A 21483-nucleotide genomic window follows, 5' to 3' on the forward strand; every position below is an offset into this window, starting at 1 on the left:
ACCCCCCTGTTACTACAGCCGCCCCCCCTCGTTGTTACAACGCCTGCCCCCCGTTACTGTGAACCCACCGTTTATTACGACCCCCCCGATATTACGACACAGCCCCCCCTTTCCCGGCTGTTATGAATCCACCCCGTTATTACGAGCCCCCCCTTACAATGAACCCCCCTCGTTAGTACGACCCCCCCGTTATTACACCCACCCGCCCTCGTTATTACGATCCTTGCTCCCCCCCGTTACTATGAACGTTTATTACGACCCCCCCATTATTACGAACCCACCCCGGTATTACGAACCCCCCGTTAATACGATCCCCCCTTATGATGAACACCCCCATTATTACACCCCCCCGTTTCTACACCTGCCCTCCCTCGTTATTACGACCCCTGCTCCCCGTTACTATGAACCCCCTGTTTATTACGACCCCCCCCCCGTTTATTATGAACACCCCCGTTACTACGCCCCCTCCCCTGTTAATACGCCCCCTCCCCCCCAACAGCGCGGGTGTGGCCCCACCCCCTCCTGCCCAGGAAATACCCCTCCCCCCCCCCAAGTGGGGGATCCCGGGGGGAGGTAAGTGGGGCTGGGGGGGGCCCGGCGGGAAAGCCCCCCAGGGTAGTGCCCCCCCCCGGGGCAATGCCCCCCCCGGCAGTGCAGCCCCCGCCCGGGCAGTGACACACCCCCCGTGCAAGGCCCCCCCCTTCCGTGCAAGGCCCACTCCCGTGCAATGTAGTCCTCGTGCAAAGACCCCCCCTCCTCGTGCAAGGACCCCTCCCCTTGTACAAGGACCCCCCCTCGTGCAAGGACACACACCCCCCAAAGCCCCCCCCCCTTGTGTCGTGTGCCCCCTCCCCCCCGGCCTGTCCCGCGCTCTCCCGCGCGCTGCGGGGCGGGTTTGACTCAGCCTCCGGGGGGGGGAGGGGCGGTGGTTTCACTTCCTGCCCCCGGGGGGGGGCGGGGGGGAGGGGGGAGGGGTCCCGCGGCCCCTTGCTGCGGGGGAGGGGGGAGGAGGGGGGTGGTAAATCCCAGCGGGGTGTGTGGGGCGGGGGCCGCCGCGACCCCCAGAATCGGGCCCGGGGTGGGCTTCGCCCCCTCCCCCCGCCCCGAGGGACCCAGACGCCTGGGCCCGCCCCTCCCCCCTCCGCCACCGGTGGGAACTTCCCGAGGAAGTGGTCAGAGCCGCCGCCCCTCCCCCCGGCCCTGCGGGCCCTATAGGGCTCGTCCCCACCCCCCCCCCCCCCCCCCCCCCCCCCCCGGCCCCTATGGGCCCCATAGGACTGAACCCCCCACCCACCCCCATGGGCCTCGTGTCCCGTCCCCCCCCCCCCCCCACCCCGCCCATGAGCCCTGTAGGACCCATCCCCCCATCCCCTATGGGGCCTATAGGGGCAGAGACACCCCCCCACCCCCCGCCATGTGGCCTCCATGGGGCTGAACCCTCCCCATCCTCTATAGGTCCCGTAGGGCTGACACCACCACCAAGCTCCAACCCCTATGGGGCCCATAAGACTCTTCCCCTCCACAATCTATGGGCCCTATAGGGCACATTCCCCCCTCCCCTATGGGTCCCATAGGGCACATCCCCCCCCTCAATATCCTATGGGCCCCGTAGAGCACACACACACACCCCCATCGCCTATAGGTCCCATAGGACTGAACCTCCCTCAGTCCCCTATGGGCCCCATAAGTCTTTTCCCTTCCACAACCTAGGGGCCCCACAGGGCACATTCCCGCCCCCCCCCCCATCCCCTATGGGGCCCATAGGGCTGACCCCCCTCCCCCCCACCGGTCCACTGTGGGCCCCATGGGCCTTGTGTCCCCTCCCCCCACATGAGCCCTGTAGGACCCATCCCCTGATCCCCTATGGAACGTATAGGGGCAGAGCCCACCACGCCATGTGGCCTCCATAGGGCTGACGCCCCCATCCCCTATAGGTTCCATAGGACTGAACGCCCCCCACACGTCCCCTATGGGCCCTATAGGGCTAAACCCCTCCCTGAACCCCTATGGGCCCCATAAGACTTTTCCATTTCACAACATATGGGCCTCATAGGGCACATCCCCCCATCCCCCATGGGCGCCATAGGGCACCTCTCATCCCCTATGGGCACCATAGGGCCCATCCCCCCCCTCCCTTATGGACCCCATAGGGCACACACACCCCCCATCCCCTATTGGCCCCATAGGGCACATCCCCATCCCATATGGCTGCCATAGGGCACATCCCCCCCCCATCTCCTATGGGCCCCATAGGGCACCTCCTCATCCCCTATGGGCCCCATAGGGCATATCCTCCCCCCTCCCTTATGGACCCCATAGGGCACATCCAGCCCACATCCCCTATGGGCCCCATAGGGCCCATCCTCCCCCTCCCGTGTGGCCCCCATAGTGCCGGTGCTGCCCCCCGAACAGCCGCCAGGCGGCGCTCCAGCCTCTCCCCCTCAAAAGCGGGGACCCCGCGGCTGGGGGGGGTGGGGGGAGGGGCTCATGTTACCGTGTCCTTTCCCCGAGACCTTTGGAGGGGCTAAAAATACCCGGGGGGGGGGAGGGGCGGGGCCGCCTAGGGACCATCCGCAAGTGCCACCAGCCCGGGTGGGCTGCGCCCCCCCCTACCAGGGGCTGTGTCACCCTCTCCCCCCCGGGGGCCTTGAACTTGTCCCCGGTCCCTGGGGGGGGCGGGGGAGGGGGCGGGGGATGGGCATAAATATCGGTGGGACCCCCGGGGGGCACGGCCCAGCCAGAGCCATCGGTAAGGGGGGGGGGGGTGTCAGGGATGTGGGCTGGGGGGTCTGGAGTCGGGGCGGTGTCACCCGGAGCTCAGGGTCCCCGGGGGGGCTGGGGGCACCCAGAGATCAGGGTCAACTGGGAGGGGGTCTCTGGGGTCAGGTCAGGGGTCACCCGGGCACCAGGATCCCCTGGGAGGGGGCTGGGGTCAGGTCAAGGTCACCCAGAGATCAGAGTCCCCTGGGGGGGTCTCTGGGGTCAGGTCAGGGGTCACCCGGGCATCAGGGTCCCCTGGGGGATGGGGGGGGTCTGGGGTCAGGTCAAGGTCACCCCAATAGCTGGGTCCCCTCACTGGGCAGCAGCCGGGGGGCTGACCCCCACCCGCCTGGGTCCCCTGGGGGGCTGGAGCGGGGCTGGGGCCGGGTCACGGTCATGCAGCTGCCTGGGTCCCCCCTCAGGTCCCCCCACCCTTGACCCCTCCCCCCACCCCCCAGCCATGTCCATCCAGAAGATCGTGGCCAGGGAGATCCTGGATTCCCGGGGGAACCCCACGGTGGAGGTGGACCTCCACACCGCCAAGGGTGCGGGGGGGGGGAGGGAAGGGGGGGGGACAGCAAGGTTGGGGTGGGGATTTGGGGGACCATGGGGATGTGGGGGGACTTGGGGGGACCATAGGAGGATGTGGGGGCTGCCTGGGAGGAAGTGGGGGGGCTTGGGGGGGACTTGGGGGGGCCATGGGGATGTGGGGGGGCTTGGGGGGCCATAGGGATGTGGGGGGATGTGGGAGGCTACGGGGGTGGGGGGGATCATGGGAGGACGTGGGGGGACGTGGTGTCCCCTCAAGGTTGTGATGGGGCATTGGGGATGTGGGGGTGCCACAGGGACAGGGGGACGTGGGTGGACCTCAGGGGTGGGGGAGGGGCTGTGGGGGCCATGAAGGGACACGGGGTGGGGGGTGGGGGGTGTCACGCTCCTGTCGTCCCCCCCCCCAGGGCGTTTCCGGGCCGCCGTCCCCAGCGGCGCCTCCACTGGCATCCATGAGGCACTGGAGCTGCGGGATGGTGACAAGAGCCGCTACCTGGGCAAAGGTGGGGGGAGGGGGGGTGCGGGGGGGGGGAGGGGTGTGAACAGGCCCCCCCGAACCCAACCACAGACCCCATTGGCTTCCCCAGACCCTGCAGACCCCAACTGGGACCCCCAAAGACCCAACTGGATCCCCAAAGCCCAATGACCCCTCCAACGAGGCAACTGGGCCCCCCAAGACCCAGCAACCCCCCAAGCCCCAGCCGAGACCCCCCCAAGACCCACCCAGGACCCCCAAAGACCCATTGACCCCCCCTCAAGACCCAACTGGGTCCCTCAAAGCCCAGTGACCCCTCCAAAGACCCAACTGGGCCCCCCAAGACCCAACATTTCCCCTCCAGACCCACTCGGGACCCTCAAAGACCCAACTGGGCCCCCCAAAGCTGATCAACCCCTCCAAAAACCTAACTGGACCCCCCCCAAGACCCAACACCCCCCACCCAAGACTCAACTGGGTCCCTCAAAGCCCAACGACCCCTCCAATGAGCCAACTGGGTCCCGTAAGACCCAACAACCCCCCCAAGACCCAACCAGGACCCCCAAGGACCCAGCTCGGTCCCTCAAAGCCCAACAACCCCTCCAAAGACCCAACTGGGCCCCCCAAGACCCAGCACCCCCCCCCCCAAGACCCAACCAGGACCCCCAAAGACCCAGCTGGGACCCCCAAAGACCCATTGACTCCCCTCAAGACCCAGCTGGGTCCCTCAAAGCCCAGTGACTCCTCCAAAGACCCAACTGGGTGCCCCAAGACTCAGCAACCACCCCAAGACCCAACAAGGACCCCCAAAGACCCAGCTGGGACCCCCAAAGACCCATTGACCCACCCCAAGACCCAGCTGGGTCCCTCTAAGCCCAAAGACCCCTCCAATGAGCCAACTGGGTCCCATAAGACCCAACAACCCCCCCAAGACCCAACCAGGACCCACAAAGACCCATTGACCCACCCCAAGACCCAGCTGGGTCCCTGAAAGCCCAACGACCCCTCCAAAGACCCAACTGGGACCCCAAGACCAAACACTTCCCCCCCCGGACCCACTCGGGACCCCGAAAGACCCAACTGGGCCCCCCAAAGCTCAATAACACCCCCAAAGACCTAACTGCCCCCCCCAAGACCCAGCAACCCCCCCCAAGACCCAACAAGACCCCCAAGACCCAACTAGGATGCCCCAAGACCCAGCTGGGTCCCCAAAGTCCCAAAACTTCCCCTCCAGACCCACTCCAGATCCCCAAAGTCCCAACTGGGCCCCCCAAGACTCAGCAAACCCCCCCACCCCCAAGATCCAACAAGGACCCCCAAAGACCCATTGACCCACCTCAAGACGCAGCTGGGTCCCTCAAAGCCTAACGACCCCTCCAAAGACCCAAGTGGGCCCCCCAAGACCAAACACTTCCCCCCCAGACCCACTTGGGACCCCCAAAGACCCAACTGGGCCCCCCAAGACCCAACACCACTCCCAAGACCCAGCTGGGTCCCTCAAAGGCTAGCAACCCCTCCAACGAGCCAACTGGGCCCCCCAAGACCCAACTGACCCTCCCAGGAACCCCCCCCAGTCCCCTGCCCCCCAACCTAGTGCCACCCCATTGGGGGAGGGTGACACTCTAAGGTCAGAGGTCATGCCCCTGACCCCCTCCGCCTCCCCCCCTTCCCCCAGGTGTGCTGAAGGCTGTGGAGCACATCAACAAGACCATTGGCCCAGCTCTGGTAGAGAAGGTGGGTCTTGGGGGGGGAAGCTGGGGACAGTTTTGGGGGAAGTTGGGGGTCTGACCCTCCAACTCCTGCCCTACACCATCCCTCGCCCCCACCCCCTAGAAAATCAGCGTGGTGGAGCAGGAGAAGATCGACAAGCTCATGATCGACATGGATGGCACTGAGAACAAATGTGAGCTCCCGTCCCCCTCCCCCACCCACTACCCTCCCCAGATACCTTGGGGTGTCCCCCCCTCACCCCCCCTCACCCTCCCTAGCTAAATTTGGGGCGAATGCCATCCTGGGGGTGTCACTGGCTGTCTGCAAGGCCGGTGCGGCCGAGAAGGGTGTCCCACTCTACCGGCACATTGCTGACCTCGCCGGCAATGCCGACCTCATCCTGCCCGTGCCGGTACCACCTGGGCCCCCCGGGGAGGGGGGCAGTTGGGGGGGGTGAGGGGCTGGGTGAGTTGGGGGGTCTTTGGCGGGCGGTGGGTTGGGCAACTGCGTTGGGTTTTGAGGGATTTGGTTGGCTTTTGGGGGGTCTTTGGGGGGGCCCGTTGGGGTGTGGTTTGGTTTTGGCGGGGTCAGTTGGGTCACTGGGGGGTCTGTTGAGGTTGTTGGGGTGTGGTTGGGTTTGGGGGGGGGTCAGTTGGGTCTCTGGGGGGGTCTGTTGAGGTTGTTGGGATGTGGTTGGGTTTGGGGGGGGGGTCAGTTGGGTCTTGGGGGGAGTCAGATGGGTCTTGGGAGTCCCGTCAAGATTTTTGGGCTGTGGTTGGGTTTTTGGGGGTGTCAGTTGGGTCTTGGGGGGTGCCATTGGGATTGGGGGGTGTTGTGGGGGTCGTGGAGGGGGTGGTTGGGTCTTGGGGCCCCCACAGCACTGAGGGGAGTCCTGTTGGGCCTGGGGAGTCATCATGGGGTCCTTGGGGTCGCAGGGAGGGGGTGTCATTGGGTCATGGATGGTCTTGGGGGTTGGACTTTTTTTGCGGGGGGGACCCTTGGGTCTTGGCTGGGGGGGGGATGAGTGAAGCTCTGCCCCTGCCCCCCCTGCCCCCAGGCCTTCAACGTCATCAATGGGGGGTCGCACGCGGGGAACAAGCTGGCCATGCAGGAGTTCATGGTGCTGCCGGTGGGTGCGGGGTCGTTCCGCGAGGCCATGCGCATTGGCGCCGAGGTCTACCACAGCCTCAAGGGCGTCATCAAGGCCAAGTACGGCAAAGACGCCACCAACGTGGGGGACGAGGGTGGCTTCGCCCCCAACATCTTGGAGAATAACGAAGGTAGCGGCCACCCCCGGGGCGCCCGGGGCCTCGCCTGCCCATCCCCCACCCGTGGGTGGGGGGCTTAAAGCTATTTATAGCCTGGTCTCCACCCCAACCCCCCACCCTGGCGTTGGGTTTCGGGGTCAACTCCAGAATTAGTCGCCGCGGCCGTAACTGGAGAAAGGCTACGGGGGCAGTGGGGGAGGGGCAGGAAAGGGCAGGAGCCCCAGATGCCTGGGGGGGGGGGGCGCACCCAGACACCCGTGTCCACCTTTGGCTGCAGGGGAGCTGGGGGTTGGGATGGATGGGGGAGACGTGGGGTTGGGCGCCCAGTGGGATGTGGGGGGTGGGGGTGGGAGGATGAGGGGTGGGGGGGATGTGGAGGTGCCCCTCCCCCACCCTGAGCGCCGGAGGCCCCCCCCCAGCACTGGAGCTGTTGAAGGCAGCCATCGGGCAGGCGGGGTACCCTGACAAGGTGGTGATCGGGATGGACGTGGCAGCCTCTGAGTTCTATCGCGACGGGCGCTACGACCTGGACTTCAAATCCCCCCCGGACCCCCAGCGCCTCATCACGGGGGAGCAGCTGGGGCAGCTCTACCAGGGCTTCATCAAGGACTACCCCGGTGAGGGGGGGGCACTGGGAGGGACTGGGGGCACTGGGAGGGACTGGGGGGGACTATGAGGGGGCTGGGAGGGGAGTGGGAGGGACTCGGGGGGTGCTGGGTGGCACTGGGAGGGACTAGAGGGGCATTGGGAGGGACTGGGAGGGCGCTGGGAGGGACTCGGGGTCATTGGGAGGAACTGGGAGGGACTGGGGGGGACCGTGAGGGGGCTGGGAGGGGGGGTGAGGGGCTGGGGGGTGCTGGGAGGGACTAGGGGGGCATTGGGAGGAACTGGGGGGGAACTGGGAGGGACTGGGAAGGACTGGGGGGATGCTGGGAGGGACTGGGGGGGTGCTGGGAGGGACTGGGAGAGGGCTGGGGGGGACTGGGGGGGTGCTGGGATGGATTGGGGGGACACTGGGGGGACATGAGGAGGGACTGGGAGGGTCTGGGGGACACTGGGAGTGACTGGGAGTGACTGGGGGACACTGGGAGGGATTGGGGGGGTGCTGGGAGGGTGCTGAAAGGGGCTGGGAGGGACTGGGAGGAACTTGGGGGACACTGGGAATGACTGGGAGGGACCAGGAGGGACTGGAAAGGCACTGAGAGGCACTGGGAGGGGACCAGGAGGGCCTGGGAAGGCAGGTGGGGATTCTCCAGTGGCTCGTATAGGGCTGTGAATGAGGGCCAGGGGCTGGAAGCCAGCTGTCTCCCGGTACTGGGAGGTGACTGGTCTGTACTGGTCCATACTGGGTGATGTGGTTACCCCCCCCTCCCCAGTGGTGTCGATCGAGGACCCCTTTGACCAGGACGACTGGGAGGGCTGGCAGCGCTTCGTGGCGCAGGTGCCCATCCAGGTGGTGGGGGACGACCTGACAGTGACCAACCCCCGGCGCATCCAGCGCGCGGCCGAGCTCCGTGCCTGCAACTGCCTCCTGCTGAAGGTCAACCAGATCGGCTCCGTCAGCGAGTCCATCCAGGCGTGAGTCCTCGTGCAAAGCCCCTCGTGCAAATCCACCCGCCAAGCCCCTCGTGCAAAGCCCCTCGTGCATGGCCCCTGGGGTGAATCCTCCTGCCAAGCCCCTGGTGTGAATCCTTGTGCACGGCCCCTTGTGCAAAGCAGGTTGTGCAAATCCTTGTGCAAAACCCCTGGCGCAAACCCCCTTGTGAAAATCCTTGTGCAAAACCTCTGCTGCAAAGCCCCTCATGCGTGGACCTTCATCGTGCAAAGCTTCTCACACGTGGCCCCTGGTGCAAACCCCCTTGTGCAAAGCTTTGGTGCAAAGCCCCTCGTGTGTGGTGCCCCCCTGTGCACAGCCTCTAGTGCAAAATCCCATGTGAAATCCAGCTGCAAAGCCCCTTGTGCAAATCCTCGTGCAAAATCCCTAGTGTGAATCTTTGTGCAAAACCTCTCGTGCATGGTCCTTCATTGTGCAAAACCCACAGGCAAAATCCTTGTGCAAAACCCCTTGTGCAAAGCTCCTTGTGCAAGGCCCTTCATGCAAAGCCTCTTGTGCAAATCTCTGGTGCAAAGCCCCACGGTCAAAACCTTTATGTAAACCCCCTCGTGCAAAACCCCTTGTGCCATTCCACCTGTGAAGCCCCTTGTGTGAATTCTCATGAGTGGCCCCTCGTGCAAAGCCCCTCGTGCAAATCCCCTTGTGCAAAACACCTCGTGCAAAACCCCTTGTGCAAATACATCTGCTAAGCTCCTTGTATGAATCCTCGCGTGTGGCCCGACATGCAAAGCCCCTTGTGCAAATCTCTGGTGCAAAGCCCCACAGTCAAAACCTTTGTGCAAAACCGCTTGTGCAAAACCTCTTGTGTAAAACCCCTTGTGCGAATACACCCGCTAAGACCCTCATGTGAATCCTTGTGCATGGCCCGATGTGCAAAGCCCCTTGTGCAAAACTCCGCGTGCTGTGAATCCACCCGTGAAGCCCCTTGTGTGAATCCTCGTGCATGGCCCCTTGCAAAGCTCCTCGTACATGGCCCTTCATGCAAAGCCCCACAGTCAAAACCTTTGTCCAAAACCCCTTGTGCAAAACCTCTCGTGCAAATACACCAGCTACATGTGTGAATCCTTGTGCGTGGCCCGACGTGCAAAGCCCCTTGTGCAAAGTTCCTCGTGCAAAACCCCTCATGTGAATCCAGCCACAAAGCCCCTCGTGTGAATCCTCGTGCATGGCCCTTCATGCAAAGCTCCTCGTGCATGGCCCCTCGTGCAAAGCTCCTTGTGCATGGCTCCTCGTGCAAAGCCCCTCATGCAAAGCTCCTCGTGCAAATCCACCCATGAAGCCCCTCGTGTGAATCCTCGTGCATGGCCCCTCGGACGAGGCCCTGGGTGCCAGAGCTCCCCCCCCCCCATCCCCCACCCGGTGGGGGTGTGTGTGCAAAGGCCCCTTGTGCACGAGCCTGGTGCAAGCCCCTCCTCCCGCCAGGTGCAAGCTGGCGCAGAGCCACGGCTGGGGGGTGATGGTGAGTCACCGCTCGGGTGAGACCGAGGACACCTTCATCGCCGACCTGGTGGTGGGGCTCTGCACGGGCCAGGTGGGTTCGCCCCTCCCCCCCACCCCCCCTCCCCCACCCCACCCCCCCCGACACCCCCGTCACCGCCCCCCCCCCGTTTTGTTCCCCCCCCCCCCCAGATCAAGACGGGCGCCCCCTGCCGCTCCGAGCGCCTGGCCAAGTACAACCAGCTGATGAGGTGAGGGGTCCCCATCGCCCCACCCCCACCCGCCGAGTGTCCCTAAATGTCCCCCATGTCCCCCCCCCGAGTGTCCTCAAATGTCCCCGTGTCCCCCCCCGAGCGCCCCCGAGTGTCCCCTAATGTCCCCGTGACCCAGTGCCCCCCACTTGAGTCCACAAATGTCCCCTTGTGTCCCCCCACCCCCTGTCCGCTGAGTGCCCCCTCTTGTGTCCCCAAATGTCCCCGTATCCCCCCGATTGTCCCCAAATGTCCCCGTGTCCCCCCAGTATCCCCAAATATCCCCCCATGTCGTCATCCCGTGTCCCATGTCCCCCCACGTCCCTCCTCCCCGTGTCCCCCCCCATGTCTCCAAATGTCCCCGTGTTCCCCCATCCCCAAGTCCCCCCCCCAAGCATCCCTCCCGAGTGTCCCCCCCTTGTGTCCTGAGTGTTCCCAAATGTCCCCATGTGTGCCAAGTGTCCCCATGTCCCCAAATGTCCCCAACTGTCCCCCCCCATCTCAAAATGTCCCCGTGTCCCCCCCAGTGTCCCTAAATATCCCCATGTCCCCCACCCCCCACATGTCCCCGTGCCCCCCCAGGGGAATTGGGAGGGGGGTGTCCCCCATGGGGGGGGGGTGGGAGGCCCCCAAGCCCACCCCCATACGCCCCTCCCCCCGGGCTGTCATTGTCATGTCCCCACCCCTACCCCCCATGCCCCCCTCTGGGGCCCTTCCTGGGGTCTGCCCCCCTCCCCCACCCCCCCACTGACCCCACATGACCCCCCCATCCACTCCCTCACGCTGTGTTTGCCCCCCTTGACCCCCAGTACTCTCACTGACCCTCCCCCCAATATGTGTGTGTCCCCATATGCCCTCTCCCTCCCCCCCCCCCCCCATGTTCCCCTTCCCCACCGTGTGTCCCCCCCCAGGATCGAGGAGGCGCTGGGGGACAAGGCCAAGTTCGCGGGGCGCAACTTCAGGAACCCCAAGGCCAAGTAGGACGGGGCCCCTCCCCCCCCGCCCTGAAAGAGACCGCCACAGCCCCCCCTGTGGGGGCCACCCCTCCAACCCCCCCAGTAAACTCTCTGGAGCACGACACGCCCCGACTCATCATCTTTCTTTTCTCGGGGGTGGGGGGGTGGGTGTGCAACGGGACATTGGGACCCCCCCCCTCCCCCATGACCCCCCCCTCCCCCATGACCCCCCGCCCCCCCCCCCCCCAAAAAAAAGATGCAGGGCCGCGGGTGGGAGCCGGGAGTTTTATGACCCCCCGCCTTGTGTGTTACTGTGCCCCCCCCTCACTCACACTGTTAAATACCCCCCCGGGGGGGCCGCAGCTCCCCCCCCTCAGAGCGCAGCCCCCCCGGGCCCCCCCTCGTCCCCCGCCTGCCGCAGCCGCTTCTTGGCACGGATCTCGTTCATGGCCTCCTCGATGGAGCGCGTGTCCCGCTTGTTGGCCACTGGCACTGTTGGGAGGGGGCACGGGGGGGTCGGGGGGACGACACAGGCAGCTGGGACCCCCCCCCAGGGGAGCCAGGCGTACCGGGACACCCCCAGGCCCACCCATAGGGGACCCAGGTATCCAAGACACCCCCCCAGCCCCCCCCCCCCCCCCAAGGACCCAGATGTCTCAATCCCCCAGACACCCCCCCATAGGGGACGCGGGTACCTAGGACCCCCCCCAGACCCCCCCCCATAAAGGACCAATCTACCCAGGACCCCCCCAGACCCTCCCCACAGGGGACCCAGGTGTCCAGGACACCCCCAGACCCCCCCTGCATAAAGGACCAGTGTACACAGGACCCTCCCGCGCCCCTCCTCATAGGTGACTCAGGTGTCCAGGAACCCCCCTAGACCCTCCCTACAGAGGACGCAAAAATCCGGGACCCCCCCCCAGAGGGGACCCAGGCATCCAGGACTCCCCGGGACTCCCCCCGATACAGAACCCATGCATCTGGGACCCCCGAACCCCCCCAATAAAGAACCCAGGCAGGTGGGACCCCCCCAGACCACCCCTAAGCATCCGAGCCCCACCCAGACCCCTCCCATGAGAGGACCCAGGTGTCTGGGACCCCCCCCCAGCCCCCCAGGTGTCGGGAACCCCCAGCCCCTCCCCCACCCCCAGGTGTGCCCCTCCCCCCCTTACCACAGCCATAGGCTTTGTTGGCCTCCATGGTGCGGGCGGCAGCTTTGGCGGCGTCGCAGCCAATCAGGTGCCGGTATTTGTCCTTGTAATCGGTGGGGGGGCCGGGGGGGGCGGGGCCACGCTGGAGCTCCGCCTCCTCCTGCTGGGCTGCCAGCTCCTGAGGGAAGGGCAGCAGTCATGAGCCACGCCCAAGGCCACACCCACACCAGCCCCGCCTCTACAAGCCCCACCCCTTTACTGCACCCACACCAGCCCCTCCCATTGAGCCCCATGCCTTTTGCAGCAAACCCCCCACACAGAGCCCTACCCCACAAGCTCCACCCCCTTTCCAAACCCCGCCTACTGAGCCCCACCCAAAGCCCCAGCCCTTTTCCAACAAGCCCCGCCCACTCACCCCACCCAGAGCCACACCCACACACCCCCAGACCCCACGCCTTCGGTGTCAGCTTCCCATGATTCCCACCACACCCGCCCCACCCCCCTGGTCCCACCCCATCCCACCCCTTAGGCCCTGCCCTCAGCCCCACCCCCTTAGACCCCACCTCCTAGCCACACCCCCTTAGACCCTACCCCCTTAAGCCCCGCTTCCCACCACAAACCCTTAGGTCCCACCCCCACCCCACGGACACCGCCCTCCAGCCTCACTCCCGCAGGCCCTGCCCCAGCCCCACCGGCCCCACCCCAGCCCCACCCCCTTAGGCCCCGCCTACCCGTAGGCGGCGGCGCTCCCCGGCACGGGCGGGGTCCCACTCCTCCCCCCGCCGGTACGCCTCCAGCTCCTCATCCGATGGCGCAAACTCCTGCGAGGACATCAGCCGCTGTGTGCCCCTCCCCCACCCTACCCCAGACACAAAGATCTCCTGCTCCTCCCCCAAGCCCCCCCATCACTGTGCCCTGGGGTCCCCTGCTCCCCTCCACGTCACCCCTCCCATACCCACCATCCTGCTTCCCCCCCGGGTCACCCGCCCTCCCCCAATTCCCTGGGGTCCCCTGCCCCCCTTCCCCTGCCCCTCCCATCTCCTGGGGTTCCCTGCCCCCCCCTCCCCGTCATCTCCCCCTCCCAATTCCCTGGGGTCCTTTGTCATCCCACTCGCCCCACCCCCCCCATCTGCTGGGGAACCGTGTCCCCCCCCATGCCCGCCCCTTACTGTCCCCTGGGATCCCCTGTCTCCCCTCCGGGGTCTCCTGCCACCCCCACCCCCAAATTCTGCTAGGGTCCCCTCACCATCCGCTGCCCCACCCCCCCGCCCCCCCCCCCCCCCCACCTTTTTGAAGACCATGACATAGCGACTGTCCTCGTCGTCCCCAAAAGAGAACGACGTCAGCCCGGCCACCTCGGCCACATCATGCCTGGGGGGAGGGGCAGGGGGGGTCAGCACCATGGGGAAGAGGGGTGGCAGTGCCATTGGGTGGGGGTCAGCGCCATGGCGGGGGGTGGGGCAGCGCCAGGGCGGGGGGGAGGGGTTGGGACCAGGCAGCAGTGCCATGGGGAAGGGGCAGCGCCACGGGGCAGGGGGCCAGCACCATGGCGGGGGGAAGTCAGTGCCATGGAAGGGGGCAGTGCCATGGGGGGGGGGCAGTGCCGGGGGGGGTGACCCCCCCACTGTCCCCAGGGGGGTCCCTCAGTGCCCCGTGAGAGTCCCCAACTGCCCCAAGGTACAAGTTACCCCCCATGTCATCCCCCCCCAATACCCCCAACATCCTTCCAGTGTCCCCCCAATGACCCCAGTACCCTCCCAGCAGCCCCTCAGTGTCCCCAGTGTCCTCCAAGCGACCACCCCACTGTTCCCAGTACCCCCCCAGTGCTCCCTCAGTATTCCTAGTGCCCCCCCGTGTCCCCAGTGCCCTCGCAGTGACCCCCGCAATGTTCCCAGTGCTCCCTTGCTATTCCTTATACTCCCCAGTGCCCCCATAGCCCCTCCTTCCACCCTCTCAGTGCCTTCCCAGTATCCCCCAGTGCCCCCCTCTACCCCCTTATGGCCCCCCCAGTGCCCCCCAGCCCCCCCTCACAGGATGCTCCTCTCAATCTTGTTCATGGGCTGGAAGCGGCGCCGGGGCTCCCCAGTAGCCTGGATAAACTGGGAAACCTCCTGCTCCATCTGGGGGGGGACACCAGGCGTCGGGGGGGGGCACCTGGGTGCCAGGGAGGTGCCCAGGCATGGGGGGGCCACCCGGGTGCGGGGGAGGCACCTAGGCATGGGGGAGGGCACTTGGGCATTGGGGGGCACTTGGGCATGGGGGAGGGGCACCCAGGCATCGGGGGGTGGCACCCGGGTGCTGGAGGAGGGGGCACCTGGGTGCTGGGGGGGGCACACAGGTATGGGGTAGGGGCACCCAGGCATCGGGGGGCACCCGGGCATTGCGGGTGGGGGGGGCACCAAGGTGCTGGGGGGAGGGGCACCAAAGCATGGGGGAAGGGGCACCCAGGCATGGGGGGAGGGGGAACTCAGGTGCCACAGGGGGGCACCCAGATGTTGGGGGGGGTGGGTGGAACCCGGGCATGGGGGAGGGGCAGGCAGCTGTTTGGGGTCTGCCCCTCCTCCACTCACCCTCTTCCTGAACTCAACCTTCTGGCGCTTCTCCTGCTCCTGCAGTTTCTTCACCTGCGCGGCCTGTTCTGGGGGGGGAGGAGCAGGAGGCTGGGGTCACCCCCCCCCCCCCATCGGGGTGGGGGGGAGGGGGTGGGGCCAGCAGCACAGCACTGGCAGCCAGGTAGAGCTGGGGGCGGGGCCATAGAGGTGGGGGTGTGGCCAGCAGCGCTGCCGCTTGTCAATCGAGGGGGGTGTGACCAGGAAGGGGCAGGGCCAGTCAGTAGAACCGCGGGGATTAGTCAAATGGCTTGGAGGCGTGGCCAACAACCAGGGGCGGGGCCAGCCACAACCCAGTGGGCGGGGTCAGGAACTAGGGGCGGGCTCAGCCACACCCCAGTTTGGGGATGTGGCCACACCTCCATGAGCATGTTCAGTAACTAGGGGTGGAGCCAACCGCACCCCAGAGGTTTTGGGGGGGCGGGGCCAGGATCTAGGGCTGGGGTCAGCCGCTCCCCAGAGGGTTCTGCTGAGCTTGGCCACTCCCCTTGGGGGCGGAGCCTGGGACTAGGGGCGGGGCCAGCCACACGGCAGCCTGTTTCACTGACTGTGGCCACACACCCTAGGGGGCGTGGTCAGGGAATTAGGGGCGGGGTCAGCTGCACCAGAGGGTTGGAGGCGTATCCAGGAACGAGGGGCGGGGCATGGGCGGGTGGGGGCGTGGCCAAACGCGAGCGGAGGATCCTGGGGGCGGGCGGGCGGAAGAGGAGGGCGAGGGGCCCAGACGCGCGGCCACCCCCCCCCTCCCCCGTCCCGCTCCGCGGCCGCCATTCCCCGCCCCCCTCGGGCCCCCCCCCCGGCGCCCCCCGCCCCCCGACCCCGCTGACCCCGCGCCCGGCGCCGCGCTTCCCCGTCGGCGGCCGCCGGCGGCCGCTCCATGGAGCTGAGGATGGAGCCCAGCAGGTCCAGCTCCGCCATCTTGGGGCAGCCGCCGCGCCCCGCGCCGCTGCGTCACTGCGTCACCGCGTCAGGGGGCGTGACCCTGGCGAGAGGGGCGGTGCTTGAGGGCGGGGGTGGAGCCCCTGCCTTAAAAGGGCAGGCGGTCCGCGCCGCGCCGCCGCCGCGCCTTAAAAGGGCCGCACCTTAAGGGGGTGGGGCCTTAGAGGGGCCGCGGCATAAAAGGGCCGGGCCTTAAAGGGGCCGCCCCACCCACGCGTGCCCACCCCCCCCGCATGCCCCTCCCAGCCGCACGCGGGCCCCGGCTTTTTCCTTCCTACTTTCTCTTTTTTAATGGAACTTTGTACAAAGAGCCCCCGCGGGGCCGGAGGGGAGGGAGGAGGGGCATGCAGGGGAAGGGGTGCAGGAGCGTGGGGCGAGGGGCGTGGGTTGGCTCGGCCGCCCCCCCTCCCCCGCTCCCACCAGCCCCCCTCCCTCCTTCTCCCCCCCCCCATGGGGGACCCAGGCAGTGGGTGGGGGTGGGGGCGCTTGGCACCGGAGATAAGGCAAAGCCTTGGGGTGGGGGTGGGGGGTGTGTCAAGGGGGGGGTCCCCTCGGACGCCTGGGTCCCCCGCGGGGGGAGGGGTCACGAGGCCAGGCCCCGCTTCTGTAAACTGTCCATCTCCTCGCTCTGCTTCAGCTCCTCCATCCTGGGGGGGGTGGAGAGGGGACACGTGAGGGGGGCGGGGGGGAAACGGGGGGACACCCCCAGCTCCCCCTCAACGATGTCCCCGTGTCCCGTGTCCCCCCCCCCTCCCCCGCTCTCCCTCCAGCCCCACCGGTGGTGGCAGCGGCGCAGGAACCGCATGATCTTCCGGGCGGCCTGATCCTGCCGGAGCGTGAGGAAGGTGCCCCTGGGGGAGGGGAAGGAGCGTTAGGGCCCCGGGGTCCCCAGTGCTCAGCACCCCAGTCCCCAAGGACCCCAGCACCCCACTGTCCCCAGTCTCCAGTTTCCCCAGTGCCCCCAGTCCCCAAGGACTCCAGCACCCCAGTGCCCCCAGTCCCCAAGGACCCCAGCACCCCAGTGTCCCTAGGGCCCACCTGTCCCCAGCCCCCCGGTGCCCCCCCCCCCCCCCCCTCTCTCATCCCCCCGGTGCCCCCCCCAGTCACCCGGTACCCTCGCCCCCCCCAGCCCCCTCAGCCCCCCCCGGTTCCCCCCCCCCCCCCCAGCGGCCCCCCCCTCCATCTCCCCCATGCCCCCGGTGCCCCCCCCCCCACCGGAGGCGCTGCCTCTCGCGCAGGCGGCGGAAGCGCTGCTGGATCAGAACGGCCGCGCGGCGCCGGCGCTGGAAGCGCTTCTGCTCCGCGTAGCTGCGGAACTTGCTCTGGATGAGGGTGGCGGCGCGGGTCATCCGCTGGTACAGCGCGAACTGGGGGGGGGCACGGTCAGACACCCCCGGCCAGGGACCCCCCCAGCGCCCCCAGAGTCAGGGACCACCCCCCCCCCCGAGTCAGGGACCCCACATGGGTCATCCGCTGGTACAGCGCGAAATGGGGGCGGGGGCACGAGTCAGGGACCCCCGCAGCACCCCCAGAGTCAGGGACCCCCCCACAGCACCCCCACATGGGGACCCCCTCAGCACCCCCCCGGTCAGGGACCCCCGCGTGGGGACCCCCCCACATCAGGGACCCCCACAGGGGGACCTCCCCAGCACCCCGAGTCAGGGACCCCAGCCCCTGGCACCCATCCCCCCCCAGTGCCCCAAACATCCAGGACCCCCAATATCGGGGTACCCCCACTTTAGGGGGAGGGTCCCCATGATCCAGACACCCCAGTTACCTTGAGAGCAATCCAGGTGAGCTTGTGGGGCAGAGAGAGGGGGTTAAGGGGGGGGGGGGGGGGTTGCATCCCAGGGGGGTCGGGGGGCCCGAGGGTGGGGGGTCCTGGTGGGTTTTGGGGTGTCCCCCGGTACCTGCTTATACTTGCGGTAGCAGCGCTGAATGACGGCGGCTGCCATCTCCTGCTGCTCCTTCAGCCTCCGGCCCTGGGGGGGGGGGGGGGGGGGGGGCACTGAGTGGGGGGGGGGGGGGGGGGTTGGGGGGGAGGGGGTTTGGGGGGGTGGGGTGGTGATGGGGTCCCCCTGGGTTTGGGGGTGCCGTACCCGGTACTTGCGGAAGGCGCCTTGGACCAGGCGGGCGGCCTCATAGAGCTCGTGCTGCTCCTGGTCGGAGAGGGTGAGGAGGGCGACGGCCCCCTCCCCCCCCCGCGCCCCCCCCCCCGAGGCGTTGAGGAACTCGGCCCACCCGGCTGCAGAGGGGGGGGGCGGCCGCTCGGAGACCCCCGGGGACCCCCGAGATGGAGCTTCTGCTCTGGGGGGGGAGGGGGGGGGGGGAGCGAGGAGAAGGAGTGAGGAGGCTGCGCACACCTCGCTCAAGCTCCAAAATATTAGGGAGACACCCCCCCCCTCGCGGGGTGCCAGAGGGTGTGGGACCCCCCCCAGGGACAGTGGGGTGCCAGGGGATGGGGGACCCCCCCCACGGATATTGGGGTGCCAGGGGATGGGGGACCCCTCCCCAAAGATATTGGGGTGCCAGGGGATGTGGGACACCCCCCCCCCAGGGATACTGGGGTGCGCCAGGACATAGAGCCCCGCCAGGATCTCAGGGGACCCCAGGTCACAGATCCCCCCCCGGGATACTGGGGTCCCCCCGGGGACACAGAGTCCCCCCCCCCCTCCCCGGGATCTCGGGGTCCCCCCAGGACCCAGGGGTCCCCCAAACCCCCGGTTACCTGTGGGGGGGCACGGGGGGGCGGTCGACGCTCTCCAGGTAGGTGGCCAGCCAGGCCATGGCAGCGCTCAGCCCTGGCACCCCCCCCGGCGCCCCCCCCCCGGGGGTCCCCAGAGTCCCCCCGGGGGGGCCCCCCAGGGTCCCCAGAGCCCCCCCGGGGGGCCCCCCCGGCGCCTCCTGCTTGATGCGCTCGGGGGTGGCCTCGATGATCTGCCGGGCCAGGGTCACCACCTCGGCCTGGGGGGGACAGCGGGGGGGTGGCAAGTTGGGGGGCCGCAACAGGGGGGGCCCCCAACACTTGGGAGCCCCAACCCAAGGGGTCCTCCAAGTCGGGGGACCCCAGTACAGGGGGGCCAAAACACTGGGGGGCCCCAGCCTCAGGGGGGTCCCCAGCACAGGGAGGGAGGGGCCAAACCGGGGGGGGGCCCAGCCTCGAGGGGGGGGCCTGGCCTCGGGGAGGGGGGACAATCCAGGGGGGGTCCCCAACACAAAGGTGTCCCCGGCCTCCAGGGGTCCCCAGCCTCAGAGGGGTCCCGCACCCTGGGGGTCCCCAGCCTCGGGGGGGTGCCCAACCTGGGGGGTCCCCAACCCAGGGAGGGTCTCGGGCCTCGGGGCCAACCCAGGGGGTCCCCAGCCTCGGGGGGGAATCCCTCACCTTTGGGGTCCCCCACCCCTGGGGGGTCCCCCGTTACCTGCAGGGCGTCGGTGGGCGTGAGGTCGGGGGGGGGGCTGGGGGGGGCTGCCCCCCAAGTGTCGTCCTCGGGGGGCCCGGTGGGGGCGGGGGGCAGCGGGACGGAGCCGGGTCCCTCCGAGAGCCCCGAGGGGGAGGACAGGCCGCTGGCGGTGCTCAGCCCTGGGGGGACACCGGGGGGGTCAGTGCTGGGGAGGGGGCACCCCGGGGAGGGGACACACACATCCCCGGGGGGTGGTGGGGGTGGTGGGAGGGGACAGGGGACACCATGGGGACACGTGGCAGGGGGAGGGGGGCACGGCAGGGGGATGGGGGACAGGTGGGAGGGGAGGAGGGATGGGGGGGGGGGCACACGTTATGGGGTTGGTGGTCACCCTGGGGGGACGGTGGTCACCCTGGGGGGACAATGGCCACACTGGGGTGACAGTGGCTGGGATCAGGGAGGGGACCTGGTGACAGTGGCCACATTGGGGTGACAGTGGCCACATCAGGGTGACAATGGCTGGGAGCGGGGAGGGGACACAGTGACAGTGGCCGCCCTGGGATGACAGTGGCAGGGAGCAGGGAGGGGACACGGTGACAGTGGCCACCCTGGGAGTGACAGTGGCCACCCTGGGGTGACAGTTGCCAGGAGCGGGGAGGGGACACGGTGACAGTGGCCACACCACGGTGACAGTGGCCGGGAGTGGGGCAGGGACGCGGTGGTGGCTCCATACCTGTGTCAGGGCTGCTGGAGAGGGGGGAGGGGAGGCGCAGGCCGGGGAGGTGACAGCGCAGGGACATGGGTGACACCTGCAGCTCCTCCAGGCGGGTGGCCAGCGCCAGGTGGCCCCGGGCTCGGGCCAGCGCCAGCGGCAGCCGGCCCAGGGTGTCCGGGACAGCCAGCGCCCGCGGGTCCCAGCGGCACAGCCGCTCCGCTGCCTCGCGGTGGCCCAGGGCACAGGCCCACATCTGGGGACACGGGCACCTTGTCACCCTGGTCCCACCTGTCCCCATGTCCCCAAACTGGCCCCGTGTCCCCAAGATGCCACCCCCGGGATCCCCAGCCCTGCTGGTGCCACCATCTCACGCCCCGTCCCCTTGCTCATGCCACCTCCCCTGTGTCCTCCATCCCCACCGTGTCCCCACGTGTCCCCACGTGTCCCCACGTGTCCCTCTGTATCCCCCCATCCCCTTGTCCCCTCACTAGGGGGGTGCAGGAGAAATGGTCCACGTTGAGGGGGTCGACCTCCTGCTCCAGCTCCAGGCTGTCAGCTGCCAGCGCCCTGTGGGGACAGGAGGGGACACGGTGGGGGACACAGCTTGGGGGGGGGGGGGGCCCTCCCCTTGAGGACACGGCCTGGGGGGTGGTCCCCTCCATTTGGGGACATGGCCTGGGGTGCCCCCTCCCCTTGGGGACACATCGTAGAGTGTCCCCTCCGCCTGGGGACACAGCCTGGGGTGCCCCCTCCCCTTGGGGACAGGTCCCGGCAGGGTGCCCATCCCCATCGCTGTCCCAGCTCCATCCCTGCCCCTGTCCTCAAGTGTCCCCAAGTGTCCCCGCTCACCGCCAGCGCCGCAGCGCCTCCACCAGGCCGGCGTAGCCCTGGGCAGCTGCCAGGTGCAGCAGCGTCATCCCGCGGAAGGTGACCCCATGGGCCAGCGCTGTCCCCAACGGTGTCCCCAGTGGTGTCCCCAACGGTGTCCCCGGCCGCGCCATCATGGCCTCGCAGACGGCTACCACCCGCGCCTCAAAGGAAGCCCCTGTCCCCTGTCCCCGCGGTGACGTCAGGGGACAGCGGGGTGGCACGGGGGGGGGCGCAGAGGACATGGGAACATATGGGGACACGAGGGGACATAAGGGGACATGGGGGATGCCAGGGGACACGGGGGACAGTGACGATGTTCAGGGACACAGAAGGACATCAGGGGAACCTGGGGGACATGGGGTACCCGAGGGGACACCACAGGACATGGGGGACCCCAGGGGACATCAGGGGATGAGGGGGACACACCAGGGGACATCAAGGGACACGGGGGACACCAGGGGACATCAGGGGACACAGGAAGAAACCCAGGGGACACAGAGGGCACAGGAGGGACATCAGGGGACATGGGGGGGGACACCCCAGGGGTTCATTTGCTTCGGGGGGTGGGCAGGGGGCCCCCGCAGGGGGCAGCGGGGGGGGGGCAGGGGACACTGGGGGACACCAGGGGTCCTGGGGGGGCTCACCTGCTCCGGGGGGGTGTCCAGGGGGGCCCCGCAGGGGGGCAGGGGGGGCGCGGGGGGGGCCAGGGCCCCCAGCCGAGTCTCCAGCTGCTCCAGCCGCTCCAGGATGGACAGACGGAACTGGGCCTCTGCGGGG

At 68.3% G+C, this 21483-nt stretch overlaps 3 protein-coding genes across 3 annotated transcripts; 1 reads left to right on the plus strand and 2 right to left on the minus strand.

Moving 5' to 3' along the window:
* The first annotated feature begins 2707 nt into the window (after positions 1 to 2707).
* Positions 2708 to 11143, plus strand: ENO3 (enolase 3). The gene is made up of 12 exons (XM_037374919.1): positions 2708 to 2749; positions 3219 to 3305; positions 3717 to 3812; positions 5460 to 5518; positions 5618 to 5687; positions 5773 to 5906; positions 6552 to 6774; positions 7182 to 7379; positions 8139 to 8340; positions 9800 to 9908; positions 10007 to 10065; positions 10977 to 11143. Exons 2-12 carry the CDS (start codon positions 3221 to 3223, stop codon positions 11044 to 11046), a joined length of 1305 nt encoding a protein of 434 aa, XP_037230816.1. The 5' UTR covers positions 2708 to 2749; positions 3219 to 3220; the 3' UTR covers positions 11047 to 11143.
* Positions 11144 to 11370: 227 nt separating this feature from the next.
* On the minus strand, positions 11371 to 15765 carry SPAG7 (sperm associated antigen 7). The gene is made up of 7 exons (XM_037374915.1): positions 15609 to 15765; positions 14743 to 14810; positions 14204 to 14292; positions 13459 to 13543; positions 12904 to 12993; positions 12194 to 12350; positions 11371 to 11513 (listed from the first exon to the last, which is right to left on the minus strand). Exons 1-7 carry the CDS (start codon positions 15697 to 15699, stop codon positions 11395 to 11397), a joined length of 699 nt encoding a protein of 232 aa, XP_037230812.1. The 5' UTR covers positions 15700 to 15765; the 3' UTR covers positions 11371 to 11394.
* Positions 15766 to 15984: 219 nt separating this feature from the next.
* LOC119142194 (calmodulin-binding transcription activator 2-like) lies at positions 15985 to 21479 on the minus strand (the record flags this gene model as incomplete). Its single annotated transcript, XM_037374907.1, has 12 exons — positions 15985 to 16367; positions 16497 to 16571; positions 16936 to 17087; positions 17498 to 17518; positions 17631 to 17702; positions 17820 to 18027; positions 18449 to 18684; positions 19140 to 19300; positions 19855 to 20089; positions 20325 to 20403; positions 20686 to 20888; positions 21351 to 21479. Coding segments are annotated over 12 exons (1635 nt in total), but the record flags the coding sequence as incomplete, so codon positions are not given.
* Positions 21480 to 21483: the final 4 nt, after the last annotated feature.

This window comes from Falco rusticolus, unplaced genomic scaffold (assembly GCF_015220075.1).
Source record: "Falco rusticolus isolate bFalRus1 unplaced genomic scaffold, bFalRus1.pri scaffold_79_arrow_ctg1, whole genome shotgun sequence".
In the NCBI taxonomy this organism is placed as follows: Eukaryota; Metazoa; Chordata; class Aves; order Falconiformes; family Falconidae; genus Falco; species Falco rusticolus.